Source organism: Fonsecaea pedrosoi, assembly GCF_000835455.1.
Source record: "Fonsecaea pedrosoi CBS 271.37 unplaced genomic scaffold supercont1.4, whole genome shotgun sequence".
Lineage (NCBI taxonomy): Eukaryota > Fungi > Ascomycota > Eurotiomycetes > Chaetothyriales > Herpotrichiellaceae > Fonsecaea > Fonsecaea pedrosoi.
Window position 1 is genome coordinate 4,473,955 of NW_013550612.1, and position 27,874 is coordinate 4,501,828.

The window sequence follows — 27,874 nt, forward strand, 5'->3', positions numbered from 1 at the left end:
CGTGATGCCCTTGATCTAAAGTCCAGCTCCGTCAGTGGGACCTTGGTAAAGCACACGACCAGCGGAAAGTACAACGCAAAAGTCCGCATTTTCCACAGCCGCCGTCCGATGAGCGATGGTGATGATTGTGCTTTCCTGCAACTCCTCCCTCAGTACACGCTGGATTTCGGTAGACGTGTCCAAATCGATGCTTGCCGTGGCCTCGTCCATGATGACGATGGCGCTCCTCCGCAGTATTGCTCGCGCAAGACCAACCAGTTGTCGCTGCCCTTGACTTAAATTTTTCCCTCCAGCATCGATCTGAGTCTCAAGCATCCATCCATACTTCCCGCAGACCCTCGATAGCACGGATTCGCAGGCGAAATCGGAGTGCTCCTCCATTGGATCAAGATTGTGACGCAAGGACCCCGGGAACAGAATAGGTTCTTGTGCAAGAAAGGTTATTCTGCTTCTCAGAGCCTGTTTATCCACCTTGGCGATGTCGATGCCGTCAATTAAGATGCGACCATTCTCGGGAGTGATGGTCGCTAGCAATGCCATTGCCAGTGTTGACTTTCCAGACCCTGTTCTGCCTGTGATGGCATTAGTCGATCCTCCCTCGAACCGAAGCGAAACATTCGTCAGTGCCGGTTCCAGATGAGGCTGATATCGAATGGTGACATTCTCAAAGACGACATCGCTTCCATACGTGGGCCAGGCAGCTGGTGGCTGAACTGAAGTTGGGGGTTCCTGTTCGATATGCACCAGCTCGACCACTCTTTCAACGGACACAAAATTGAGTTGGAGCTGGCCATATGATTTGCAAATGGCATGAGTGGACTGGACAAACTTGTTCGCCGAGATCAAGACAAAGGCAGTCAAGCCAGCTGATAGGCTGGAGAAAATCGCAAGCATCGTCAACAGGAATGTAGACACAGCTGACAGCATGTCGAATCGGTACATCAGCCAAGCCTGCAGACTCCAATAGAAATGGTCCATCTTCTGAAATGCGTCTGTGACCTGAATATTTCTTTCCTGAAACTGTGACTGTGCACAGAAAGCCCTGACAGTCATCAACCCATTTAGCAATGCACCAAAATTCGACATCAAGGGTGTCAGAGAGACCATCTCAAGCCTTCTCAAGCTTTGTGACGTTGGGAGAAATTGCAGGAAGATCAGCACAAAAGCCAGCGTCAGCGAAATGGCGAATGCCAGAAAGATTGGAGTAATGCTGGCAATGACGACCATAGACGTGATCCAAGCGACGGCATACCATATAACGACGAGAAACAACTCAGCGATGTTGCCATCGACGGTTCCCATGTCAGATGTCAGTCGATTCATCAATCTCCCAACTGGTGTCACATCGTAAAACTGGAAGCTGGCGTTGCTTATACGATGCATGACGACCTTGAACATTTGACGCGCAGCAGAGTATGTAACGACCAACATGGACATTTGGGAAAGCATAAGTGCCAGGGTCTCGCAGACCACGATGATGAGGAAGCCGAGAAGCCATGGTTGGACATTCACCCCTGGATCCGGAAATCTGTCGAATAGGCCCGAGATTGGACTCTCGAGAAGATGCACTTCGAACTCGGATCTGTCCAGCGCCAGAAACCGGACTTTGGTTTTGTTGTATGCTTCCCCCCATTCTTTCAGGAACCAGCTCTCACTCACATATGTGATGCGACAAAGAATGGCTGTCAGGACCACCATAAACCACCATCTCAGTGTCCCGGCTTTGATATATTCCCAATAGACTCGCATCTGCACTCCACCATGGGCTCGGTATTCGTCTTCCACGAATTTTTCTGGTATCGCAGCAGATTCATCAATAGTGTGAGAATTGCTGTCAGCTTCAACCGGGTCTGTCTCTGATGCTGTTGCCGATGTGACTCTAGATAATATCTCATCATTTCGATGCAGCGAGGCTGTTCCATCGATGATCTCGATCAGTTGTGACGCCACGTGTTGGCAAAGATCGGTCCGATGAGTTACAAGCACGACGATGCGACCCTCCATCAAGCTGCCGCATAAACATTTCTTCACAATCCACTCGGCTGTTTGGTGGTCCAGGGCGCTCAAAGGGTCATCGAGCAATAGAATTTGCGCTCGACTGTACACTGCTCTAGCTAGGGCGACTCTAGCCTTTTGGCCACCGGATAAACCAATGCCATTCTCGCCAATATTGGACAGATCTCCGTATTTGAAGTTGGCCAGGTCTGGAAGAAGCGCGCATGCTTCTAAGGTCCTCTTGTACCGGGTATCGTCGTACTGAGAATTGAAAAGAATGTTTTCGCGGATGCTCATGCTTTGCAGCCACGGTGTTTGTGCACAATAACCGATGGCTGCGTGTGGTTTCATCAGTTTCCCTTGACGCAGATCAAGCTCGCCCAGAAGAGCCTGTAGCAATGCAGTTTTGCCTGCTGCCACAGGTCCAAATACAACCGTCAACCCGCGGGTGAATGAGACATTAAAATCATTGAGAACTGTCCCCGGGAGACCAGGCCATGAAAAGGAGGCATTATGCAGCTCTAATCGGTCGTCTGTGTACTCTCGATCGTCTGTTTCGTCAATCTTATCGGGCTCGGCTATGAATTCCGAGATCCGTCCTACTGCCACCGAAGCATTCAGCAGGACTGTGATTAACGTGGGTAGCTCTCGAATGTTGCTCTGCAGAAGTGCGAAAAGCTGCAATGCCGGGAAGGCAATGTCAACACGCAGCTCTTTTCCTGCCGCGACTGTATAGGCATAAAACGTGGCCACTGGGAGCAGGCCGCTAACGAATGAGTTGAGAAATCTGATGGCTGAGTTCAGTAAGAAGGTGACGATTCTCAGGTTGAGCTCTTTCTGCCGGGCCGTCATGACACCTTCAAGCCACGTCAGGTGCCAGCCGTACCATCGCAAGTGCCGTATGGCCTCTACATACTGACTGATTTTTTGCAATTTCTCATCGGTGATTTTGCGTCGTTCCTTCTCCCAGCTGATGAGGATGCGCGCGAGGACATAGTTGAAGATCTGTGCTACGAGGACCACTGCCACACCAACAAAGCATGACCATCCGAGCAGCTGCCATATGAGAAATATGGAAAGCAGGAGACCGAGCGGCTTGTTTATCAGAGTTTGAAATTCCCAAAAACGTTGTGCGACTTCGTACACGTCGTTTCGCATCAAGTTGAGGATCTTGCCGATCGATGCGGGCGGTTTCGCCTCGCTGACAGCATGTTTTCTGTTGAAGAATAAGGATCGACCTTTTTGGAATGTCTCGCGCAAGCGGGTAATGAAGGGTTTTGGTGGCTCGTTTTGCCCGCGAACGACCCCTGCAGGTGCCGGTAATGGACCAGCCTCTGCGGTGTCGGAAGCACCAGGGGCGACTTCCACGGTCGACTCCGCCTCAATATCAGCCTGCTGCGGCAAACCACCAAGTATTTTCCGATTCAACGTCTTCTCGTATAACATGGTGATCATCTCGCCACGAGATCGTTCATAACAGCGTCTTCCAAACCAGAGGCTAAACACCCCACTCTGAGCGGCCACGGCTCTGGCCACAAGCATGAGCATCGCGTACATGGTGGCCAGTCGTTTATTAACAGCTATCGTCTCCATGGCCTGCAGAAGCTTTTGGAGGATCATGGGAGCGGAGTAGTTAGCAGCCAATTCAACAATTGCGAGGATTGTGAGGAGCACAAGGTCGATCCAGTTTGCTTTCAGCAATCGTGTGACGACAGTGCCCTTGAGCTCGCGGAAAGTGTCGTGCAAATGTCGGTGCTGGAATTCATAGGCGAGGCCCCAAACATCTTCGTCATGGAGTTGCCTTTTGTTCCCGATCTTTATCAAAGGGGACAACCAGGACACTGTCATCCATTGTAGAAGCGTCAGGTTGTCTTCAGGTGACCGAAATGCACAGGATGGTGTGTTGGAAGGACGACCAATCTCGGCGGAGCTCAAGGCTGGGTCACGCAGCGGCATGTTGACGACAACAACAGTGGCAAAGGCGGCGAGTCCCACGTTGCAGCACATAAGCACCACGTCCCTGCTATTCGGATTCTTGTAGAATTGAGTGGCGACTAAGCTCGACCCCGTGGCTAAAATAGCCACAAAGTCGACAAAGAGGAATATTGACCCGGTTCTGGGGCGCCATGCTGCAACATGGAGACCTGCGGTAACCCAAAGCGCAATGGCGACAAATGACCATGGTACATTGAAGGCCACGACAAGCTGGGTCACAAACCCCATCAATGACAGTATGAAGAGGCATGATGGGCCCCATGGTATCGCAGAACCTTTTGGCTCAATATCCACGACGTCGATATGTTCTTCAATAAAGGGTCTCGGCCATAGTCTGAAATGTTTCGACATTGCGGTTGGCGCACAAGTCCGCTTTTTCTAGGCAACAGATGTCTCAGACGAATGAACTTTGGTGGTAGCCGTAGTGCTGCAATTTCATTTTGCCGGCGTATTATTGAAGGCGGTTCTCTGTCGCCCCACGGAAGTTCCAGATATGATTTGTCTCTCAGTAGGTTTGGACGTGCAAAGTCAAGACAACGGCAACAAGACGGTGTAAGATGCACTTGGGAGAATGTAACAGGTGGCGTTGCCAAGACGCTAACCACAAGTAGACAGAGTAGGGCGCTAGCGTGTCTAGTGGACACAAAGTAGTGGCTAGCCACGTGCTAGCTCACTACTGTCACATTCCCGCCCCTGCTTGACGTGCTCTTTTGGCAAACTGCACAGATGTGTTTCCTTTCGCATCTTTGCGAAGTTGTCGGTGATTTTGCGGTTCACGTGGTAAAGTCAATGTGTAAGTAGTACCAGCGTGTTGTGCGTGTCTCCATTTCAATTTTAACCACGTCGGATTGACAGTCTTTAGAGGAAGAGTCGAGATTTCAGAGGGGAAATTTGTGTACTGGAGAATGCTTGGAACTTCCTACTTGATGTCGGGCCCGGTCTCCAAGGAAGCTCAATGCTCGTAACGTTCGCAGTCACCATCTAATCGATACATGCAATGCCAACATCTGACGGTGAGACTTTGTGTTGCCAGTCGCTCTATGGTAAGAGGCTGTTCCGAGAACCTACGCTGGGATGAGTATGGCGGCTGGAACACATGTCGCCAAATGCCCACCACAGCGCAATGACTTGAGTTCAAACTTGTCACCCTTTTGATATAGTTGCGCCATACGACAACTGATGAAATCCTTCCGCCCATTATTCCAGAACTCATTACATTATCTGTCGAGAGGTGAGGCTTGCTGCAGCTAACTGACCCTTCTAGCCCAACTGCGAAGCGGCCGCAAGTCGCAGTATCTTGACAAAACAGGGGGCCTGAGCTGACTGTACGAGTAGGAGCAGGCAGAATAAGCCAGTGGCATTTGTGGCGCCCCAAGGACAGTCTAGATCTCCACCATTTTCACAATCAAGCTATGATATTGGTGAGACTAACTCCCACTTGGGGTATCGTGTATAATCGTTCATGCAGATGGATTCGAAGATCGATGCGTGCGACACTCGACATCTCAGCTGAAGCTCGATATGTATGTTACCTCCACTACTCCGGAGGAGTGGACCAGTGGATTTTCCCCATTCTTCGATCCACATTCAGGACGCCTCGTGTTGATGAGACCTGGCGACGAACCGACTACTCTCGCCATCATTGAGAACCAACCGCATCGTGGTCGGTCAGATTTTAGTTGGGATACACAAAGAAGGCCTCAATTCGGCCGCATGGTGAGTCACATATTCCACTGGCAGATAATATACCATACAAGGACAAAGTGTGTGTTAGCCCCGTAGATGCGATAGAACCTGGAAACATATATCCAAAGGGCATCTCCTATCAGTGCCTATAAACGGGCGAATCCTCTCTCGTGCTAACAAACTCTGCATGAAATTCGAGTCTTCTCGACCGAAAGGTGCAATTCGTCTCTGAGTTTTATACTGAAATTCTGAAAAGAGATTCCTCCTTCAATCTTTCTACACGGTAGCAGTCCGAGCACGCAAAATGAATGCTGACAAGATACCCCTTGTTGTCGAATCGTCCTTAACCAACGGAGGTGAACGAACCGTTGTCGACTCCGACCTAGCTCCTGGCGCTAGTGCTCCATCACATTATCACACCGACTTCACCGAGACATTCACTCTGGTCAGCGGCTCAATGACCGTTTGGACTTCAGAAGATTTGGACGAGGCCAACTTCAGACCAATCGAGCTCGAGGTGGGAAAAGCGGTCCCAGTTCCTCCAAACACGCTGCATAAATTTCTGGTCAACGAACAGTCCCGCGTCCACGTCGTCATGAGTCCCGGCACCCTAGGTTTCGAGAGAACGATTCTCATCATGCGCGGCACACAGGCAGATGGCACGTATACTCAGTTCAGCTCACCGGAGACCGAGAGTGGCGCAACATTCTATTGCGTACTCGGAGACCTCACCAACACCATTTTTGTTGGAGAGGCAAAGGCGCAGCTTGACGCGTTACTCGCCGCGAAAGGTCTAGAGGTCGAGGCTATAAAACAGGAGCTGATTAGCAAATATGCGTCTGATGAGCACTTGAAAAAGGCTGCAGGAATTTGAGTGCTGGCATGGAAAGAGGATGCTGTTTCAGATCTATTGGATACTGCACGTTTTCTCCTTATATAGGGTCTAGAGATGCACATCGCCGCTAGCAATGCTCAGGAGAGAGACCGTTCTACCCATTATGTCAGAGTAGTCCTGGGAAAGCAAGTCCATCTATCCCATGTGAAGCCATTTGAGGTGTATTGGGACAAGAAAGACCCACTCCAGTCTTCGCCCATACGGGTCATACCCAGTCGGACAGCAGGCAAGACTCCGCACAACTGACGTAAACCTGGTCGTGACTAGAGAGGAACTCCGTTTGTCGTTTCATTTTGCGGGGAAGGAATGGATGATTCTTACATTCGACGTGTGGGTATGAACGTCACAATGACCGCAGAGATTTTTGTCGCCCACTATAAGAGATTAGCGGAAGAAAGGTATTCGAGCTCATCTGCCTTCCTCAAAACTGCTTGCAGGCTCTGCATATATTTCGATCTCTACACCTATTAACTAATAGAAGAAGATGTCTAGTCACAGATCCGCGCCACTGCTGCCTCAACATTTCCAGCCACCTTGACCACTTGAACATGGATAAGAACTCCACACGACTGCTCTGGCCCTGGGCGCCGAAGGCAAAGGGCTGCTCGCCGCAGACGAGTCCACAGGGAGTATCAAGAAGCGGCTGGAGAAGATGAAAAAGGAGAATGCCGAAGACGATCGGCGTGAGTGGCGAGATGTCTTGTTCACAGCCGAAGGCCCGTTTGAGAAGTACATTTCTGGTATTTTACCTTCGAAGAAACCCTCATGAAACATGACGCCCAGCTGGATTCCCAGTATAAGGGAAAATCATTTGTCAGCATCATCAAGGAACGGGGGACCAAATCCCGGGTATAAAGGTCGACAATGGCACTGTGACTCTTCCACGGACGGTGCCAGAGGAAACAACAACCGAGGGATTGTATGGTCTGCTCGAAAGGTGCAAGCAATACTACGAGCGAGGTGCTCGCTTCAGTAAGTGGCGTTGTACCTATATGGTCTCGCCACGGACGCCGTCACATCTTGCGATTATGGACAATGCGGAGGTGCTGGCGAGGTATGCTGCCATCTCGCAACAGGCTAGCCTTGTCCCAATTGTTGAACCTGAAGTGTTAATGACACATGACCAACCCTTGGAGCATTTGATGGAGGCTAACATTGCCTCCTACTCGGCGTTATTGAGCGGCTGTCTTTGCACAAGGTCGACTTTGCTGGGCTGGTCCTGAAGGCTTCGGTGGTTGTCCCTGGCGACATGTCTGGACAAAAAGCAAGTCCCGAGCAGGTTGCGGAGGCTGCAGTGCATGTTCTCAGCAAGACTGTGCCTCAACTTGTACCAACCATTGCCTTCCTGTCTGGTGGACTCAGCGATTCTGATTCGATCTCGTTCCTCAACGCCATCAACAAAAGGAAACAATCGAACCCAGCGGCAGCGCTTTGGGCCTTGACCTTCTCTTTCGGGAGAGCATTACAAGGCGTCGCTATGCAAGCTTGGGCAGATGGAAAGCTGAAAGAAAGTCAATCGATGTGGGTTGACCATAATGCTAGAGCCCATCAATGTTGGATCCTCATGTTTATAAGACACTACAACTTTGATGGCACCCAAACAGGGGCTCTTTTCTCCTTGAACGCCTTCAAGCCCTCTTGAATGTTCTCCCCTTTTTGAAGTTCTGCCCATTCCTTTCTTCCAGTTATCGCAGTCGCTTCCACGACACTTGCAGTCTCCCACCCCTGCCTCAAGCCGGCTCTTGTGCAGATGATCGAATCAGGACTGTTCTCTGCAATGACCTTTGCATATTGTAGTGCCTCGTCAATGACTTCGTGTTGCGGAACCACCTTGTTGACGAAACCCCACTCCATGGCTTTCTGAGCAGAGAAGTAATTTCCTGTCAAAGCCATTTCGCTGGCTCTCTGCAAGCCTGCAGTCCGGATCAGCCGAGGAAGAACACCAGCGTACGCTGCCACGCCTCGCTTCACCTCGACCAAGCCAAACACGGCCGTATCTGCGGCAACCACCAGGTCGCAATTCATGACGGTCTCGCAGCCACCTCCCAACGCCATGCCGTTGACGGCAGCAATCACCGGTTTCTTTCCAAGACGGTTGGACAGTGGGATAGCCCCAGGCACATCGCCAGGGCCCGCGCCGGGCTTTCCAGCTGCAGCAGATGCCTTTCTTTGCCATTCCTTCAGATCAGCGCCAGTCGAAAATGCCTTTTTGCCAGCTCCAGTAAGTACGGCCACCGACAGTGAAGGTTCCTCGTCAAACCAGCGGAAGACATGGGTCATTTCAACGACATCAGCCGCAGTGGTGCAGTTTAGCTTTTCAGGTCGTGACATGGTGATAAGAACCACCCTCGGGGCGGGAAAGGAGAGCTTTGCGAATTTTGTCGCGGGGGGGGAGCGAGCAAATGCCATCCTGGAGGTATGGAGAGTGTTGGAACCCAGACTGTCGCGGGTGGTTTATGGTGACAGGACGGGGGATACCAGTGAAGATGTAGCAGGAAGCCCAAAATATCCGTGATAGTGAAATGCTTTGCCTGGGATTTGGTCGTCTTTATTGATCAGGAAGAAGGAAAAGAAGGGGTCCTTGGTAAGTAGGAGTAGGAGAAGATTAGGGAGGCACATGAGGGTTTGTATATTGCCGAGGTATACAAACCTGGGGTCAAATGCTGATCTCTTGATTAGATGTGCCTGACAAGCTGGCGAGCCGATGTCAAAACAATAAGTGGAACAGTCTGACGAGAAATAGTATGGGTAGCGATTCACTAGTAACTTAAAGACAACTATCATTAGGTATAAAGGCACCCCTTGATCTGGCGCCCGCCTCATTCGCTGTTAGGTGACGACCTAGATTCCGAGAGGGCGGTCTACTTTCTGTCAGACTGCCAATTTCTCCTACTAGAGGCTTGGTAGTTTTCGGGAAAACCCCAAGCTTGGGGCCCTAAAATGCTTCCTATCTGTTCGAGTTCTGCCCCTTCAATGCTCTCTACTGTTGGCAAAATAGGAGAGAATAGGGTGGAAATATCAAACCTCATCTAGACATAACGGGCTAAGGATGGACTCTGGGATAGTAGATCCCGATATAGGTAGTTGCCTAGCATGTGGTTAGAAAACCGTCGTCTCCTTGATAATACTAATCGTGTCTCTAGGACTCTAATTGGACCTCGAGTCCTGAGGTCTTTCGTACAACAATGTCGTGATTGCGACGACCTCCGCATTTGTCAGCGTCTCAGCGATTCTCTTTGTTTGAATACATATAATATACATGATACATGATAAGCAATCATTGACTACTAACACTGACAAACATCGAGAAAATGGCTGATCATGACAACATTGCTGTCCGGGGCAAGGACGTGCCTCCCCAACTCCATCTGACAGCTTTCATGCGTCCTGTTTCGCTTCACACTGGTGCATGGCGATATCCTGGAGCATACCCGGACGCCAACTTCAACCTTACACACCTCAAATCCTTTATCAAGAAACTGGAAGATGCCAAGTTCGACGCCTTCTTCATGGCCGACCACCTTGCCGTGCTGAACATGCCAATCGAAGCCCTGAAGCGAAGCCACACTGTTACATCATTCGAGCCATTTACTCTTCTCTCGGCTCTCTCTCAAGTCACAGCCAAGATCGGACTAGCAGCAACAGCATCAACGACATATGACGAGCCGTATCACATTGCACGTCGCTTCGCGTCTCTTGACCATATCAGCAACGGTCGGGCCGCGTGGAATATTGTTACCACTGGAAACCCAGAATCCGCCAAAAACTTCGGGCGTGATGAGCACATGGATCATTCGGATCGTTACAAGCGTGCACGTGAATTCTACGATGTTGTCACCGGTCTATGGGATAGCTTTGCAGATGATGCATTCGTGCGCGATGTCGAGTCCGGCACGTATGTCGACCCTGACAAGATTCACATCTTGAACCACGTAGGAGACGAACTGAAAGTCAGGGGGCCCCTCAACATTGCACGACCCGTTCAAGGCTGGCCTGTCATTGTGCAGGCCGGTCAATCCGAGCCTGGAAAACAGCTTGCTGGGGAAACCGCCGAAGCGGTCTTCTGCTCCCCAAAGGACATTGAATCTGCGAAAGCACTATATGCGGACATCAAAGGGCGTGCCGTTGCTGCCGGCCGCAGTCGCGATCATATCAAGATCCTGCCTGCCGCCTTCATTGTGGTAGGCGACAGCTTCCAGGATGCACAGGAGAAGCGACTCAAACTCGACAGCTTGGTACATTACGACAGCGCCATTGCTTCATTGTCCATTGCACTTGGCACAGATGCATCCAAATTCGACCCGGACGGGCCACTCCCAACTGACATACCCGAGACCAATGCGAGCAAGACTAGCCGTGCGGGAGTCTTGAAGGTCGCCGAGGAGGAAGGGTTGACCGTGCGCCAGCTCGCACAGCGATATGGAGGATATTCAGGACTTGCATTTGTTGGAACGCCTGAGAGCATTGCAGATGGCATGCAGCAGTGGTTGAACGAAGAGGCATGTGACGGCTTCACGGTTGTACTGCCATTTTTACCCCAAGGTCTGGACGACGTGACCCAACGGCTGGTGCCAGAGTTGCAGCGGCGTGGCATCTTTCGAAAGGACTATGAAGGGACCACGCTGCGGGAGCATCTTGGTCTTCCGCGGCCAAGGAATCGTTTCTTTGCCTGATCTGAGAATGACGTGCTCGCGGGGGAAAATGGCACAATCGTGATAGGAGATACTGCTGACGAGTTGCCGAGGCGTTCATCTCGCCGCATTTGAAGAATCATGATTGGCGGAATGAGTACCAATCTTGTGTAGATCAATAATCACCTCGTACCTCGTTCGAGTCTGGGGAGCTCTATACCGGGGCTAGCTACATTTGTGAATGAAAATAAAGTATCTCAGGACGGCATGCTGAATGTATCAGTAAATGAAGAGCTTTGGGAACGGCTCCTGCAGAATCAAACGAAAATTGAGGACAGTGGTGTCAGTGCCCGCTACCAATGTATGCGTCGACCGAGTCAGTCACTGGCAACTCTTGTACTCCGGCCATCGCCGTGAGGAAGCCTACCCCAGGAGTGACTGGGTGAAACTCTTGCAAAGCATTGGTTTCCGGCCTGGAAGCTTATTGTTCGGCTGCCACCGGGAATGTTCAATACCCACAATATCCAAGAAATCAACTCGGTGATCGCCAGAAACGTGGTTCTGTCATCTCTGGGGGAGCCATGGGGAACTCTCTGGGGAACGTCGGCCGGGGAATAATGCAAGACCAACAAATTCCTTCAGGGGTTCGCCGAAAGTGCTCCAGCATCTTGTTATCACACTGAGATATATGGATACAAGCTATAAAAACATCCTTCTCTGGTACATCGGCCCCATGTCCTGCCCTGTCCTGTGCTGTCTTTCTTTCGAACAATTGCCCCCCTGAGTTGGTACTTTGCTCAACTTCTCCTTGACAACTCGCAGTTTGCGTCCAATACTCCTTACAGCTGCGATCTGCACCATGGCTGCCCCTGACCACGGAGACCATGGTGTCGCCAACCTCGAACATGGACGTCGCCACTTTGGAGCCAAGTTGGTATTCATCGTCGTCTTCATCTGCTTCGGTTCTGCCAGCTTTGGCTTTTCCAATTCCGTTATTGGTTCAACCCTTGGACAGCCGTCGTTTTTGCATGCCATGGGCCTGGATACGGCCAAGAATGCAAATGATCTCGTTGCGGCTGTCCTGGCTGTTTTCTTCGTCGGGGGCGTCTTCGGGGCCTTTACGCACGCCTTGCTTGCAGACCGCTATGGTCGGAAGGTGTCTGCTTCGGTCGCATCGGTTATCATGATCGTCGCCTCTGCAGTTTGCACGGGGGCGAATAGCATGGGCTTGTACATTGCATTCCGTTTCTTCTGCGGTTGGGCGTGAGTTCTGGTCCAAGCTACAGTTCCGTCTTATCCATGACTAACGTCTGTCATGCAGAGCATATCAATTTCTTTGCACCATCCCGACGTGGGTTACTGAGATCACGCCACCTTCTCACCGCGGTGTTCTTGGGAACATTATCGCGGTCAACATCGGGGTTGGCTATGTCATTGCTTCTTTTGGCGGGGTCGGTTTCTACTTTGTGACGGGCGATAGTCAATGGCGCGGCATCACCGGGCTACAGATGCTCTTTCCCAGCCTCCTGCTCGGTGCCATGTATTGGCTTCCTGAGTCGCCCCGATACCTGATCGCCAAAGACCGACACGAGGAGGCATTGTCTATCTTGAAAACGCTGCACTCCAGTGCATCCCAGTCGGATCACTTTGCTGAGATGGAGTTTTACCAGATTCGGAAGCAAATCGAATGGGACAATGGGCACAAAATGACATATGTTCAGATCTTCAAGCACCCGACCATGAGGAAGCGAGCTTTCATCACCATCTGCCTGACATGGTGCATGGTGGGCTCTGGGGTCCTCGTCATCAACAGTAAGTCAATTTGAAGCGCCGATCCCTTTTGAACACGGACAACTGATGTCTTTTGTTCTAGACTATGGCACTGCCATCTATTCTGCTCTTGGCTACAACGAACTCGACACTCTTCTCTTCCTGGGCGGCTGGGTCACCATTGTCATGCTTGCTCCCCTGCTTTCCATGACCTTCGTGGACAAAGTAAGCCGAACTTGGCTTTTGGCAAGCGGATTCTTCCTCTGCATGTGCACCTTGATCGTCGAGGCAGCTCTGCAGGCGACTTATCTGGGGACCACCAACTCTTCTGGCCTGGCCGGAGGCGTGGCCATGACATACCTCTACGTCTTCTTCTATGTGGTTTGCCTGGACGGCCCCATGTTCTTCTACATTGGAGAAATCTGGCCCTCGCAAGTGCGTGTCCAAGGATTTGCTATCGGTATCGCTGCCCAGAATCTTTCCAACATTGTGTGGAGTTCAGCCGCCCCTGCGGCATTTGCCAACATTGGCTGGAAGTACTATGTCTTTTTCATTCTTCAGGCATTCATCGGAGGCGTGGCCGTTCTGCTGTACTTCCCCAACACATTGAAGAAGCCCTTGGAGGAGATTGCTGCCCTTTTCGGCGATGTTGAGGAGGTCGTTGTATTCCAGGGTGAACTGGACGAATCACGCTTCGAAAACGGGCTCGGAGAGAAAGATTTGGGCAGCAATGCCGCACAGGTTGAGAGTGTAGAGACCGAGAAAAAGTGAAGTCAGGGCAAGCAATGGGGAGGCATGTGAGACATCAACTTGTTGGACCACGTCCATGTATCCAGGTATTCTCTTTAGACCCGAGTTGGTATTTTGCTACTAGTTCCTGATGGATGTAATTGGGTCCGAGGCCCGAGGATATATCCTCAGAAACGTGTTGAATCAAGCTTGCGGGGCCTTTCTGATATCCCCAGCAGTCGCAAGAGGTATGGACAGGACAATGTGTTAGATTACAGGAAAACTATAAAGGTATTTCGGTGACAGCCGAGAACTAGGTCGCGAACCTTGCAGCCACGTTTCCCCTGTTTCGGCAAGTAGGTCCGAAGTAGAAGTTTAGTCTTGTTCGATAGTCTCGCGTTGTTGGCCTGGGGAAATTGAAATCTTGGTTGTCGGGTGGTCGTCAGCAGTAAAGGGTAGAGCGGACAACTACTCGAGCACCTCTAGGCTCGCAGTTGAGATTCTACCACTTTATTAGCACCGTTTTTGACTGAAAAAACATTCATACCGACACCCTGCAAGATGTCTGTTCCAGAGTATCGGGACAAAGGACCCTTGAAGGTCTCGGAAAGCTTGAGCCTTGAGCGTCTCACTGGGAAATCGGTGTTGATTACTGGAGGTGAGGACTTGATTTGAGTGGAAACAACGTCCAATTCTGAAATCGAAAACAAGGTGCGGGTGGACTTGGGAAGGCATATGCCACAGCATTCATTCAATCTGGGTGAGACCACAGTCCCTCTGGCCTCTTCGGCGTCGATGGGAGGGAGGTTGCTTACAAGACGATCCAGTTCCTATGTCACTATTGCCGATGTGAATGAGAAGCTTGGGGCAGAGACTGTGGCCGAGTTGGGAGAGTATGACCATGTCGATGCCCTCTTAGACTTCTGAGATATTAACATACAGGAAAACCCAGAAATTCTCAATTCATCAAATGCGATGTTACCAACTGGGATGATCAGGTTCGTGTCTTTGAAGCCGCGTCCAAGAATTCACCACACAAAAGCTGTGACATTGTCATCGCAAATGCGGGAATTGTCGGGCACGATGATATATTTACCCTCCAAGGCGAGTATTGAATTCAAGGCCTCGCTGGGCAACGCTGTCCTTATTGACTGTTGACCAGAACCTGCTGGTCCTCCCGTCAAGCCCAATCTGAAGACCATGGAGATCAACTTGATGGGATTGCTCTACACCGTTAAGCTGGCTCTTCACTACTTTCGACGTCAACCGGTCGACAGCGATAGGGACCGATGTCTCATACTCAAGTCTAGCCTGGCAGGATATGTTGACCTTCCAGGCTCAATCCAGTATAATTCATCCAAGTTTGGTGTGCGAGGAGTCATGAGGAGTCTTCGCCGTACCTCGTGGAAGGAGAATATCCGGGTTAATCTGGTTGCTCCATGGTGAGACGTTGTCACGACTGATGATTGCTCCAACGTCGTCTTTATACAGAGTAGCTAACGGAACCCAATTGTTACTCACAGGTACATCCGCACGCCAATTCTGTCTCAAAAGGTTCAAGATTTCCTCGATGGGAAAGGAGTTGGGTTTGCTCTGGTTGAAGACTGCTGTCGAGCAATGTTGTTCATTGCATCGGATCCCACTATCAACGGTGAGTCAAAATCTTATTGTTGTGTCTGAAGCCAGACGTTGAATCTCTACAGGTCGGGGTATAGGCGTGGTATCTCGCCAGCACGCACAGGAAGGGTATATGGACCTGGATCTTGATGACTATAAGGCAGGTCTCTATTCGGAATGGCAACAAGTAGTGCTAGACACTGCTGGAATCCTGGTGGTAAGTCTTTTAACGCTGCTCGTATCTCTCTGCTCGATTGATCTGAGGCTCACTATGAATGTGACAGCAATAAGTGGAGATCGCGGATTTATGTTTGCACCCAGTTGTCTTCCACTACACGGGTCCCCGACTTGGTCATTTGTAGGATTGTCCCTCCCGTATATCTTTCTTCCACTATAAGATCGACCATTGCTGCTGCCACTTCGTCCGGTGTATTGGCCCTTCCCGCATCGTAATTGAATTGCTTCAACTTGTCGTCGTCCTCTGTCCACATTGGAGTGTGAACCTTACTAGCCACATATGATATTAGCAACCTGTAAAGACGGAGGTCCATACTCCATTGGCTTACCCGGGGGCAACGGCTACGACCTTGACACCATTCATCGACTGGGCATTCTTCATGGATCGTACGAAGCCGGTAATTGCATGTTTTGTTGCACAGTATAGGGCGACGGCATACTCCCCTCGAAGCCCAGCAACTGAACCAGTGATGAGAACCACGCCTTTTTTCTTCTTATTGCCCAACTCTCTTATCGCTATCCTCGTGAGCTTGATAGGGTGGTTCACGTTAATATCCACTTGGGCGTAGCGTTCAGTCTCGGTATCTCCCTGGAAACTTGACCACAACTGTTGATCTCAAGACAAATACCTTTAGCAAGCAGTCCCTTTTCCCAAAGTCATGGATTTGATGAGGAATGAAAGGTTTTCATCAGATGACATACAGGCTCGAAGACGCCGGCGCCGGCGACGTAAACATCAGGGACATCTCCGAACTCCTGCACAGCGGTACCCACGAGATTCTGGAGATCTTTCCAATCTGCCACATCGCATTTTTTAAAGACGGCGTTGGGAGACGTATCGACCAGGTCTTGCGCTTCAGCTGTCAACCTCAAATCGGCAACAACGACACGGGCCTCGAGATCCAGTGCCTGACGCACAAAGGCAAGGTTGATACCTGAACCACCGCCTGTGACAACGATGATTTTATTCGCGAGGGGAAAGGCACCAAAGCCAGTCATACTGTACTGTTGACCCTCGATATGTCTAGGAGGGGAAAAGCATATACCACGACGGACAATTGATAGTGCAGGAGAAGCTTCATCGGCATATTAAGTACTCACTTGGCCTAGCTACCTGTGTATATGAGAGCTTAACTGGCCCGGGAAATACCGACCCAACGGCTTGGCTCATAACACAGTGGTCCACATCGGATAATAGACAGACAATGTAGAATACAAACAATGTAATACTCGGCTCGGGAATATGTCATTCCCTAAAGGTTTCCCTCGACCTTCGAGCAGTTCTTCTTCTCTGGACATCGTCCTTCGCATTGGCAAGTCTATAGGACACCCACTTCTATAATTTGCTGGACGGTTTCGTTGAGCCTCTCTCGTCGAGGTACACAAACTGCTCGTACCACTTCAACGATTCAGGGTTGATGATAGTCGAGCTCGGAGTTATTTTTTGACCAGAGACTATTTTCTTCACGGGCAATTCGGTCTTCTTCCCATTCACAGTCATGGGAATCTCTGGCGTCTCGAAAACGAACCTGGGAACATGCCTTGGACTCAGATCCTTCCGGATATGAGCCTTGATGGCACTTTTCAGTCTCTCATCCAGCGAGTGTCCTTGATTCATCTTCAAGAACAGTAACACCTGTTCATCGTCGTCATGTGGTCTTCGCTGGCCGATACAGAGGCTTTCTTCGATCTCTGTGAAACCCGTCAGGCAGTTATAGATCTCAGCGCTTCCGAATCGAACACCTGTAAGACCCGTCAGAAGGCTCTGGAACTCAGGCACTTAATTGGTGGAAATAAGCCAAACCAGATGGATTGAGGACACCATCACTTCTACCCAGGAACTGGACGCCTTGGGTATGAGGGTCCATACGAATATAATCTCCTTGATGCCACACACCTAGAGGAAACATTTAGCTCTCTTGTGGCCGGGGATCGGAGTCTGACCAGGGTCGCACTTACCAGGAAACCTCTCAAAGTACGCCGAGCGGTAGCGTTCACCACTTTTATCCCCCCAAAAGAATGCCGGCTGGGATGGGAAGGGTGCAGTACACACAAGCTCGCCAGCTTCGCCGGTTGACTCAATTGCCTGACCGTCATCCGAGTAGATTTGTACTTTCATCCCCAGTGCTCGTGCCTGGCACCAGCCAGCATAAACTGGCAGACTCGGAGTACCGCCCACAACTGTTTGATCTCATGTTAATTAAAGAATTTAGAAACGTGAAGGGATTGTGAATCTTACAAGCTCCAGCAATGTCTGTGCCACCTGCAATACTGCTCAGCTGCACTGGTCCAAAGTTCTTGTAGACGTAGTAGTATTGTTGCTCCGTCAGGACCGATCCCGTGCTGGTGATGACCTTCAAGGCGTCTAGATTCGGCATGGCTTCTTTTCTGACATCGGCTTGTTCCAGGAGAGAGAGGTAGTGGGCACTGGTCCCGAAGTGAGTGACTCGGTGAGAAGAGAGGATGTTGAGAAATCCCAGCAGGCTTGGCTTCATGGGTGAACCATCATAGAGAATTGATCTCGCCCCACTGAGCAAACCTGAGATCGAGTAGAGATACATAATCCAGTTGGTCTGTTGAGCCCAGACGTCAGCGAAACGTAAACAACAGCTTCATGGATACGTGGACCCCTACCGTTGTGTATTGAAGGTAGACACTGGTGCTGTTCAAGTCGATGCTCAAGACTTGCTCAACCTTCTGTTTCAGCAGAATCCCCCCAAGAGTGTGGACAAGGCATTTAGGCTGCCCTGTGGTTCCTGAAGAGTATACGATGACCAGAGGGTGGGAGAATGCTAGTTGCGCAAACCCTAGCTGCTCAGACAACCCGGAAGTGAAAGTGTCGAGGCTCTGGAGCCCTCGATCAGGTCGATCTGGATACTTATCGCCGAAACGTGGCACAACGACAAGGGCCCCTAGAACTCCCTGCGTCTTCAGCCGAGTTGCCACTGTCCGTGCCTTGTCCAAGCAAGGGATTCGCTTCCCATTGTACAGAACCCAATCATCGGCAAACAAGATCCTAGGCTGCACCTGCAGGAAACGGTCCAGAATGCCCTTCTCACCTGTCTCGGGGGAACAACACGTGAAGATGGCACCGATCGATGCTGCTGCCAAAAAGATGGTAAAGGTGGAAATACTGTTGGAGGCAATGCAGGCCACACAGTCGGATTTTTTGATACCAGCTCGAGTCAGGCCATTTGCCAACCGTCCAACCCTGCCTCGCAGCTGGGAGAGCGTGACATTCTCGATTTCGCCGCCTCCTTCTCTGACACCAGTCAGGATGGGGATGTTCGACCCGGCCCCAGCTACGTAAGCCGTCTCAAGAATGTTCTGCGCAAAGTTAAGGCGTGCTTCTGGGAACCAAGTCGGTGTCGGATTCAGTCTCTTCACATCCGAAGACGCAATAGCATATGAGGGGTGAATCGATGCCTTGACGCGGGTAAATTCCCACACCAGCATCCAGAATTGGTTGAGAGATTCTGTTGACCATTTCCACAGATCATGATAGTCGGCTGAGATGCACAAAGGTAGAGTTTGTGTTAGCTAAGTTGATCTGGAGAGTGAAAACAGCTTGGACGTCGCCCTTACCAATATTCAGCTGATATCTATCGTTTGCAAGACGTCGAAATGCCTCGATGTTCGTGGAGGTAGGATCGGGGTGTTGCCAGACCTTCACCAATTGCCCCGACATTTTGTGAGATGACCGCCTCGCAGTATTGACTTACAGCTAAGGCCAAGTTGCATAAGCCATCCACACATCTGATGTGTTTTGAATTATGGCCACCCAAGGCGGAGTCTGACCTTGGAGACATAAGAAGTGTCGGCAGCGCGCCGTCTGCCTCGGGTACAGGAGGCTTTTTTGAACTAGCGATATCAGGTCGGGCCGAGTTTTGCCAAGGCCGTTGAAGCACAAAATACCGACTACGAGGTGGAGTAATATGGTGGAGAGGTTTAGAGAGGGGCGAGGGGAAGAAGTCACGGGGCTTAGTCTTTGCTTTCGCGGTCTGGGGCCACGGGGGTGGTTTAGGGCTTCGGGAATCACCGAGAGTAGGACCTAGTCCCGTTCCATATATGTCATAATCTCAAATGTATTGATATTATTCTCGGCACAGAGGCTTCTCAAGACTATATCACATGGAATAATGAAGCTCCAGCATCTACATGGAGGTTCACGCCTGTGATTCCCGAGGCCCGAAACCCAGACAAGAAGCAAACTGTTTCTGCAACCTCCTCGGGAAAGGTCAGCCGGTTCATAGGGCTCTGTGCTCTGGATCCGTCGTAGAAGTCTTCGCTCAGCCCTGCCCCGCCACCCATCAGCATCGGGGTCAGGGTGAATCCTGGAGAGACAGCGTTGATGCGAATGCCCTGAGGCGCATATTGCCGTGCATCTACCTTGGTCATGGATACCACGGCGTGCTTGACGCTGTTGTAGCACGACAATGTTGGCACAGACGCGGTACCAGAGAGGGAACAGGTATTGACGATCGAACCTCGAAATACACGTTGTTTGCGCTCGTCTCCCTGTGACCAGTCGAGGGGTTGTTGTTTCAGCATCTGCTGCACCTCGTACTTGGTGCAGAGGTATACCTGTTGAGGTCGTGTTAGTCTTTGACTTGTCATACTGCTCTCATAACGGTAAAATAACTACCCCTTTCTCGTTGACCCTGTATAGCTTCTCGTAGAGGGCGACATCGGTTTCGTGGGTTCTCGTCCCTCCCAACCCAATCCCTGCATTGTTGGCTGCAAAGTCCAGTCGACCGAACCTGCTCACGCACTCATCGACCATTCCTTTGACAGATTTGCTATCCGAGGCATCTGCGAGGTACAGCGCAACCTCTGTAGCACTTGATACCTTCTCGACCAATTCCTTGGTCTCTTGGAGACCTGCCTCGTTCAAATCGACGCAGAGGATCTTAGTGCAGCCTTGCTGGGCGAGCTTGATTGCAATCTGTTGACCCATCCCTAATAGAACGTTCAGCCTCAATCAGGCATTTCGACGCAATTTATATCTGCTCACCTGAAGCTGCGCCGGTCACCAAACCCACTCCCTTCTGGAGAATGGGGTCCATTTCAAAGGCAGTCAAGTATACACAGCTGAATATGCTACTGTGGGGGCAGCAGTTAGATGTACTTCGAGTCTCCTCAAACTATTTTAAAATTAGGGAACCGAGATACGGCTGGCCACATATCCTCAACTCCTGGATTGCTGGGTTTATGGTCAACCTGCCCTAGGTCGTCATGGTCCGGCCTCGGCCATGGGTCATGTTGACACTCGGTTGGCGCCGACCATGTGGTACACAGAGGAGATACAACGGGCCGAGGGTTTGTGGAGAGAATATAGAGAATTTTATTCTGAACAGCTTGCCAGCCTGACAAAAAGACCACTTTGCGCATCAGATATTACAGAGGGCCAGAATATAGCTAATATGGCTGGAACACTTGTAGGTGGCACAGCTATCGTAACCCGAGCTGGCTCTGGTGAGCATATTCCTTTTTAAAAACAATAGAGAGGACTTCTAACAGCCTTTCAGCTACAGGGAGAGCAATAGCACTTGCATTTGCTCGAGACGGATGCTCAAACCTAGCCATTGGCGATCAGGATAGCACATCGCTTGAAGAGACCGTCAGTCTTCTGCGAAAGCAATACAACACGCTCAATCTTCTACACAGCGAGGTCAACTTCAACAACGAGGCTTCTATTTCTCGTTTCATGCAGTCGATAGTCGACAAGTTCGGTCGAATCGACTTTGCAGCAAGTCTGGCTACGCATGAACCGCCTGCAACTGGTGCGCATGAAGTCGAGGAACGAGAGTTCGACCTGGCTTTTGAGAACAACCAGAAAAGTGTATGTTTGATTGATCGCTACTCAAATCCAGTTCTGTTTCCTTTCCATATGCCTTAACGACTGACATATATTCCTTGGTTCTGGGATGAAGATATTCTTCTGTTCGAAAGCGATCTTGGGTCATATGATCAAGCAAGAGCCGCTCGAGGGACAAATCACTCGTGGCAGTATCGTGAATGTCGCAAGCATCGCCTCAACTGCGGCTTTGCCGGGCATGCACGTGTATTCAGCAACCATGGGTGGTGTCTATGGCTTGAGCAAGACGGATGCCTATGACTACGCCACTGATAGAATTCGCGTCAATGTGGTTTCCCCGCTCATGTTCTCACAGCCGAGCCTTTCTGCGTTGCTCGATGAACATCCCTTTGGACGGTACACTCTACCAGAGGATGTTGCTAACGCTGTGGCGTTTCTCGTTGGGCCACGTGCTGATTTCATATCTGGTATCACTCTTCCCGTTGATGGTGGCTATCATTTGAAGACTGGAGGCCCCCCTAGATAGCTGTTCTTGTGCTCATATACGGGCAGACTGTCAAAGCTTGAAAGTACGGGGAGCTTGCATCAATGGTGATATATCAGCTTCCATCCAAGATAGGCTCGTCAACGGAGATTTACCTATATGGGATGAGGCCTTCAGCAATAACCAGAGGAGTGACAGACCTGATCGTTTACTGCCCATTGATGCCGTTTAATCTGGATATGTCCCTGTATTGGATCACCTGATTAGATTATCGAAGGACCAAAATCATCGAAGCAGCTAAAGAAGCGGAATGCGGCATTTTTTGGGTGTCGGTAGTCGCCGAATACTGACAAATCAGAAGCCGGACTGGCAGCATCCGTGAAAATACCAGATATCTTATCTGTAATGCCGTGTAGCTGTTGAGGCTCAAGCCTGCGACCAATTAATCTATTCCGCTCGAGGACGGTTCTGACATGTTGCTGTTTCGTGTTTCGAAACAGATACAATGAAGAACACCTGAGAAATTCTATGAGATATCTCGTCTCCGTATCGCCCGTGTCCTTTATGCCACCGAGATGGGGTTGTCCAAAAACTGAACGGGAACATCCACAAACTTGCTCCTCAGATACTCAGCCACTCCTTTGCCCAGCATGTCGATTCTGGTGCTACTGGCAGCACCTCCACCTAGAAAGTCAAGAAATCGGAAATGGACAGCCCAGATCTGAGGAAACTCGCACCTCTCGACTGTAGTGCCTTCCTTGAAGTCTTCTCCCATCAACTCGATGATTTTCGGGACGGTCAAGTATGACTGGAGCCACTTGTATTCGTTGGCACTCCGGACAAAGAAGCCGACGTTACAATTGTCTCCTTTATCTCCAGATCGCGCATGAGCTACAGAACCCAGAGGGAAAAATCGAGTCTCTCCAAATGTCTCGAGCGGCGTAGGGTTGTCGGTTTCCTTGCTAGGTCTCTTACCAGGCGGTGGTTCCGTGATGCCATGGTGTTGAATCGCAATCTCTTTGCCGTCGAATACCACTCGATGTGGTAAAGAAGTATAAGAAATAACCCCGGGGAAAAGCTCCATAAACATCTTGGGGGCCATGGTTCGGAAATCTAGTGACATATGATACCCTTTATCAAAGTGTCAGTAAAGGGGAATCAAAGGTGAGGGCAAGAGCTTCTAACCTGCGTAAAATTGCATTCGGAGTGCGTAGACGTGTTTTCGAAATACCTCTTCACTGATATCTTCGGCTTTCCGGCCTTTGACGAGCACCCGATAGCCAACAGTTCCCAGCGACTGGCGAGGTGGGTTGACAGCTGCAGACCCGTGGCGTTCAATGCTAAGTTCGGAGAAATTGGCGTTTCGGAAGGCATATTCTAATTGTTGGCGCATGAATCTCTCTTTGGCGTCGATGTCCAATCCGTTCATGTAGAAAGTAGCCTCAGCCTGGTAACCCCCAATGGCCACCACAATGGCTTTGGTCGTCGGTGGTGGCGGGCTTCCAACCGCACCCGAGATGCGAACGCGGTCTTTTTTGCCGGTGTTTTCAATTTTAACGTTTTCAATGTCGGCACAGACATCCGAGTTTATATACTTTGTGCCTTGGATCTCGTAGAGAAACTGTGCTCGTACATTCATCTCATCGACAAATCCTGCAGCTTCCGGGTGCTTTGTGATGACAACGGTGCCGTCGTGGGCAATTTCGGCGATGGGAAATCCCAGGTCCACAAGCCCATCTAGATATGGTCGCACTCCTGAGAAGTTTGCGCCCGTCACGTAGGGACCACATTCAATCAGGTCTAAGAAGTGGTCAGCGAGATATGAACGGAACAGAAGAGACGACAAACTTACGTCCCGCGATCAAGGCACCGGCTAATTGATCCCAAGCATCGTGCGGCCAGTCGTGCCACCAAGCAGCAAGCCCAATGACAGGACTAGCATCTGTGACACGGCCGCAAATGACGATATCTGCACCGCGTCGTAGAGCCTCAGCGATTCCCCATGCGCCGATATAAGCTACACCGCAGTAGGGTTTCCTATCCCAATCCTCTAATTTCCGTTCTGGGTGGTCGAGATGAACGATACCGCCGAGTTCTTGCTGTCTAGCTGGGTCGACAACGATTTCAGAGATGTCATCGCCTTGGACATATGCGACTTTCAGATGACCCTGCCCATGCTTCTGGCAGATCTCCATTGCTTTCTTCGCACATTCGGGTGTGTTGAGGGCTCCGGCGTTAGTCACGCATTTTATCTTCTTCTCCGCAATAATGTCGATACAGTCGTCCAGTTGTTCGAGGAAGCCAACCTCGTATCCCTTAGTGGGATCATTGTGCTTTCGAATGGCGTTCCAAGCAATGTTCAATTCGGAGAGCCAATCCCCAGCGATTGCATCCAAATAGCCTTCTGTCACCATGCGATGCCTAGCCTAGCCGTCAGTTATCCCAGGTGTCCTTTTCGTTGGCGGACTCGACTTACATGGCATAAGGGCAGTCTTCCATTGCGCCGGCCACATTGCCAATGATGATGGGCCGTCTCGGCTCCGTCGTCAATGCAGGAGCCATGTCTACTCACACTCAGCGAAGGATAATGTGGAAGAGAGAGAAAGCAAAAAGTTGAAATTTGAATGTCTGCTCAAGGCACAATCGCCGGCCACTTGGGCCGTTCTAGAGCACCTGAGTCTCTGTGCCATTCACTCGTACTCGGTGATCTGTCGCCGCAAAGTGGGAAGGCATGCCATATCCGAGCCTGGGAAGAGAGGGGTTTTTCGGTAAACGCCGAACAAGCCTATATTCGCTCCACAATCACGACGAAGATCGGTCTTCAAGTACCGACGCACTGGCTGACTGGAAGCCAGTTCGCCGTAGGTACGATATCGACTCTCCCACGCATTTCTGATTGTGTTCTGTTGTGACTGTAGTGTTTTGGACGGTCTATGGGATCTGCAATGACGGTGGCTTGCTTCAAGCTCTGCCAAGCCCAAGCTCCTCATCAGGACCGCAGCGATTGCTGCCAATTAGTATCTACGAACTACCTGGGCAGATAAAGTAGGCGGGAATGCTCCGAGGGTGTGCAAGCAGTTGAAATGTGAAAGTCACCGAGACCGTCTTTTCATTCATGGTGTACTTGCAGCCAAGTGGCCGTCCGAAATGCGTGGCCTGATAGCCCAAGTGCCTAGTCGCCTTGGATGGGGCACTACGTTCTAGGCGCACACGAGCCGCTAGTGCAGCCCACTGGCCTTAGCCAGGCTCGCACGCAGGCTGCCACGCGCCTAAACTATGGGCACCCAGAGGTGGGTGCACCCCCCCGGTCTACATTCCAATATTGAGCCATCTCCCGCTCTAACCTCATCCCCCTCCCCCGCCTGTCCACCCTCCCGCCCACAAATTGCCACGGCGGATTCTTCGCTGTTTGCGATCGGCCTGCGTCCGAGTATTTGGGAGCGTGTGCCCCGGCCTTCTCCAGTCTTCTCTTCCTCCTCTCTTGATCCCCTTTGGTTTCCTCCATTCTCTGACCATTGAATTCTTGGTCGTGCTCAACGCATAACCCCGCAGATCCCCCCGTGACATCCTGTACCCCGGCCACCCTCCCCAGTCCCCCCCAAAATGCAGGCTTGTGACCGATGTCACCTACGCAAAACGAGATGTGACCGCCGTATCCCTCGGTGCAGCGCTTGCGAAAAGGCTGGGGCCCAGTGTCTTCACGTGGATAAGCTTAGATCACGCAACCTTCCCCGGGGATATGTGGAGAGTCTCGAAAGCGATTTGCGAAAGATCGAAGATGAAAATCTCAAGCTGCAGAGACAAGTTGCTGCGCTTCAAGCACAGGTTTCAAATACCACACCCAACAACCCCAGCCCCATCCGCAGCCCCATTAATATCCAGGAGGCACAAGCCGAAATTAACATCAATCCCTCGGCCCAGGTCAATCTTGCACAGACCGAAACGTCGAATGGAGGTGAAATTTTGGATAGTCAGTCTCCCAGGCAGGAGCGCAATGCTGTCATGACTGCAGCGTCAATGGCTTCTACAAGAACACCTGCCGATGATGCTGTCGCCACCGAGGTCGGATACCTCACGTTGACCGCGGCGGGCGAGACGCGGTATCTCGGATCGAGCAGTGGCATGGGCCTAGCTAGTATCATCAGCTCTGTTTTGGATCCGCAGCAGTCAGAGGGATACTGGCCGAAAGAGAACTCGAACCACGTTGATGAGCATAACTGGCGCATGTCCAGTACCACGAGCGATGCGCCTCTTCCACCTCAGAATATCGCGATGCAGTTTATCGAGGCATATTTCCAGCACACACATATAACGTTTCCTTTATTACACCGGCCTACCTTTCTAGCTGCCGTAGAACAAATCTACAGCAACCCGACATATTACTCCACGCATCCATTTGATGCCTTTGTATTCGACATGGTTTTGGCAATCGGTAGCGCCAATGTGAACAGGTTCGAGGAGTCAATGGCAGGTACCGCGACTCACTACACCAGAGCCCAGAAAAAGCTGCACGAGCTCTTGAACATGAGCGGACTGGTTCCCCTTCAGACAATTCTTCTTCTTTCTCAGCATGGCATATTCAGCAACTTACGAGACACGAGCGGGAGTATATGGCACCTGATTGGCATTGGAGCAAGAATTTGTTTCGAGTTGGGCCTACATCTGGAGCCAAAACGGGTAGACCGTCAGACTGGACGGCCAGTCGTACATAGTGTGCCCATAACATTTGAGGTGGAAATGCGGAAACGCGCATTTTGGTGCTTTTACAACCTTGACAGGTAAGTACGATGTTCTTCTTCCTGTCGTCAAAGTATGTCCATCTGACGCGGATAGCACAGGATAGTTAGCTTTACTCTTGGGCGTCCAGTGGCCATGCGGGACGAGGACATCGATATCTCACTTCCCTCACATTTGGAGGATGAAGAATTTGGTCCTGATCGGCCCATCCTACCAGATCCCGAACCAGAGGCCCCAAACATCTCTCCATTTTTGCACCTCATCAAAATCCGACATTTGTCTGGGAAAATACTGAGTACATTGTACGCTGCCAAACAGAAGAGCGACATTCCTTTGGAGGAAAAGGTTCGAGTCCGAAGCCAACTTTACGATGAACTGGTCGCATGGAAGAATGCCACGAGCCTTTTGAAACTAGGAGAACGCCACCACAACAATAGGACATTTGTATCGTGCTTCCTGTCGGCGCACTGGTATGATGCTGTGTTCAACAATGCAGTTCTGTTGCTCTACCGCCCTTCACCATACCTTCCTTACCCCGTTATACCCACTAAGCCGGGCGAAGAGGAGGGCGATTTGCAACGACTATTTTCAGCGGCTAAATCGTCCATCACTTCCTACTATGAGCTACACCGGAAACGGCAGCTAAATTACTCGTGGATCACACTCCACGGTATCTTCATCGACGGGCTCGCCTACGTCTACGGAATCGGTCTGGCGTTGAAGGATCCCAGTCAGGCCGCGCCGATTCCAGACACCCTGGAAATAATCAACGACACGCGTGCCTGCTCGAACATCCTTGTCGCCATCTGCGAGAGGTGGAGCGTCGCTCGCAGCTCGTGCGAGCTCTTTAACCGCATCAGCAACGCTGTGATTCGAGATGCCATCAACGCTGCGACAAAGAAGGATCTAGGCCCATCTGTATCAGCGCAGAACCAACAGTCGGGACGCATCGACTCACTTCAGGCAGCCACTACGGTCGATGGATCCTCCTCTTCAGGCCACGCGGTTGGTGACAACCTGCCGGGTTCATGGCAGCTGGGGTCCAGCCAATTCGACCTGTTATCGTCAATGAATCAGTTTGACCACATGTTCGTCGCGGATGAATTCAGACAGTACTCGAGCGCGTTGGACATGCCTGATCGCTGTGATCACCCTATGCCTAGCGAACTAATCACAGGGTTTTCACAAGATTGGCCATTCGAAGATGCGCCATTAGTGTCTCAAGGTGCTTTTGGTATTCCCATGCAGGGGGGAAACAGACTATGGTGATTCTGTTTGAC

General features: G+C 50.9%; 14 protein-coding genes across 14 annotated transcripts; 8 read left to right on the forward strand and 6 right to left on the reverse strand.

Annotated features, from left to right (window-relative positions):
* Positions 1 to 15: 15 nt before the first annotated feature.
* Z517_07429 (uncharacterized protein) lies at positions 16 to 4,341 on the reverse strand (the record flags this gene model as incomplete). Its single annotated transcript, XM_013429166.1, has 1 exon — positions 16 to 4,341. One exon carries the CDS (start codon positions 4,339 to 4,341, stop codon positions 16 to 18), a length of 4,326 nt encoding a protein of 1,441 aa, XP_013284620.1.
* A 1,639-nt stretch (positions 4,342 to 5,980) lies between these two features.
* Positions 5,981 to 6,550, forward strand: Z517_07430 (uncharacterized protein; the record flags this gene model as incomplete). Its single annotated transcript, XM_013429167.1, has 1 exon — positions 5,981 to 6,550. One exon carries the CDS (start codon positions 5,981 to 5,983, stop codon positions 6,548 to 6,550), a length of 570 nt encoding a protein of 189 aa, XP_013284621.1.
* Positions 6,551 to 7,055: 505 nt separating this feature from the next.
* On the forward strand, positions 7,056 to 7,340 carry Z517_07431 (uncharacterized protein; the record flags this gene model as incomplete). The annotated part of the gene is made up of 2 exons (XM_013429168.1): positions 7,056 to 7,062; positions 7,129 to 7,340. The coding sequence occupies 2 exons, from the start codon at positions 7,056 to 7,058 to the stop codon at positions 7,338 to 7,340; spliced, it is 219 nt and encodes a 72-aa protein (XP_013284622.1).
* An 809-nt stretch (positions 7,341 to 8,149) lies between these two features.
* Z517_07432 (uncharacterized protein) lies at positions 8,150 to 8,902 on the reverse strand (the record flags this gene model as incomplete). The annotated part of the gene is made up of 1 exon (XM_013429169.1): positions 8,150 to 8,902. The coding sequence occupies one exon, from the start codon at positions 8,900 to 8,902 to the stop codon at positions 8,150 to 8,152; it is 753 nt and encodes a 250-aa protein (XP_013284623.1).
* Positions 8,903 to 9,882: 980 nt separating this feature from the next.
* Z517_07433 (uncharacterized protein) lies at positions 9,883 to 11,244 on the forward strand (the record flags this gene model as incomplete). Its single annotated transcript, XM_013429170.1, has 1 exon — positions 9,883 to 11,244. The coding sequence occupies one exon, from the start codon at positions 9,883 to 9,885 to the stop codon at positions 11,242 to 11,244; it is 1,362 nt and encodes a 453-aa protein (XP_013284624.1).
* An 817-nt stretch (positions 11,245 to 12,061) lies between these two features.
* Positions 12,062 to 13,743, forward strand: Z517_07434 (uncharacterized protein; the record flags this gene model as incomplete). The annotated part of the gene is made up of 3 exons (XM_013429171.1): positions 12,062 to 12,465; positions 12,524 to 13,014; positions 13,076 to 13,743. 3 exons carry the CDS (start codon positions 12,062 to 12,064, stop codon positions 13,741 to 13,743), a joined length of 1,563 nt encoding a protein of 520 aa, XP_013284625.1.
* Positions 13,744 to 14,262: 519 nt separating this feature from the next.
* Z517_07435 (uncharacterized protein) lies at positions 14,263 to 14,816 on the forward strand (the record flags this gene model as incomplete). The annotated part of the gene is made up of 4 exons (XM_013429172.1): positions 14,263 to 14,359; positions 14,413 to 14,461; positions 14,529 to 14,594; positions 14,654 to 14,816. 4 exons carry the CDS (start codon positions 14,263 to 14,265, stop codon positions 14,814 to 14,816), a joined length of 375 nt encoding a protein of 124 aa, XP_013284626.1.
* Positions 14,817 to 14,901: 85 nt separating this feature from the next.
* On the forward strand, positions 14,902 to 15,608 carry Z517_07436 (uncharacterized protein; the record flags this gene model as incomplete). Its single annotated transcript, XM_013429173.1, has 4 exons — positions 14,902 to 15,143; positions 15,225 to 15,352; positions 15,405 to 15,535; positions 15,603 to 15,608. 4 exons carry the CDS (start codon positions 14,902 to 14,904, stop codon positions 15,606 to 15,608), a joined length of 507 nt encoding a protein of 168 aa, XP_013284627.1.
* Positions 15,609 to 15,623: 15 nt separating this feature from the next.
* Z517_07437 (uncharacterized protein) lies at positions 15,624 to 16,554 on the reverse strand (the record flags this gene model as incomplete). The annotated part of the gene is made up of 3 exons (XM_013429174.1): positions 15,624 to 15,825; positions 15,885 to 16,162; positions 16,258 to 16,554. The coding sequence occupies 3 exons, from the start codon at positions 16,552 to 16,554 to the stop codon at positions 15,624 to 15,626; spliced, it is 777 nt and encodes a 258-aa protein (XP_013284628.1).
* Positions 16,555 to 16,891: 337 nt separating this feature from the next.
* Z517_07438 (acetoacetate-CoA ligase) lies at positions 16,892 to 19,243 on the reverse strand (the record flags this gene model as incomplete). The annotated part of the gene is made up of 6 exons (XM_013429175.1): positions 16,892 to 17,298; positions 17,360 to 17,452; positions 17,515 to 17,717; positions 17,773 to 18,128; positions 18,190 to 19,064; positions 19,141 to 19,243. The coding sequence occupies 6 exons, from the start codon at positions 19,241 to 19,243 to the stop codon at positions 16,892 to 16,894; spliced, it is 2,037 nt and encodes a 678-aa protein (XP_013284629.1).
* Positions 19,244 to 19,677: 434 nt separating this feature from the next.
* Positions 19,678 to 20,512, reverse strand: Z517_07439 (uncharacterized protein; the record flags this gene model as incomplete). The annotated part of the gene is made up of 2 exons (XM_013429176.1): positions 19,678 to 20,139; positions 20,201 to 20,512. 2 exons carry the CDS (start codon positions 20,510 to 20,512, stop codon positions 19,678 to 19,680), a joined length of 774 nt encoding a protein of 257 aa, XP_013284630.1.
* A 466-nt stretch (positions 20,513 to 20,978) lies between these two features.
* On the forward strand, positions 20,979 to 21,899 carry Z517_07440 (uncharacterized protein; the record flags this gene model as incomplete). The annotated part of the gene is made up of 3 exons (XM_013429177.1): positions 20,979 to 21,030; positions 21,084 to 21,397; positions 21,489 to 21,899. 3 exons carry the CDS (start codon positions 20,979 to 20,981, stop codon positions 21,897 to 21,899), a joined length of 777 nt encoding a protein of 258 aa, XP_013284631.1.
* A 520-nt stretch (positions 21,900 to 22,419) lies between these two features.
* Positions 22,420 to 24,419, reverse strand: Z517_07441 (uncharacterized protein; the record flags this gene model as incomplete). Its single annotated transcript, XM_013429178.1, has 4 exons — positions 22,420 to 22,988; positions 23,043 to 23,657; positions 23,710 to 24,278; positions 24,334 to 24,419. 4 exons carry the CDS (start codon positions 24,417 to 24,419, stop codon positions 22,420 to 22,422), a joined length of 1,839 nt encoding a protein of 612 aa, XP_013284632.1.
* A 1,041-nt stretch (positions 24,420 to 25,460) lies between these two features.
* On the forward strand, positions 25,461 to 27,863 carry Z517_07442 (uncharacterized protein; the record flags this gene model as incomplete). Its single annotated transcript, XM_013429179.1, has 2 exons — positions 25,461 to 26,635; positions 26,696 to 27,863. 2 exons carry the CDS (start codon positions 25,461 to 25,463, stop codon positions 27,861 to 27,863), a joined length of 2,343 nt encoding a protein of 780 aa, XP_013284633.1.
* Positions 27,864 to 27,874: the final 11 nt, after the last annotated feature.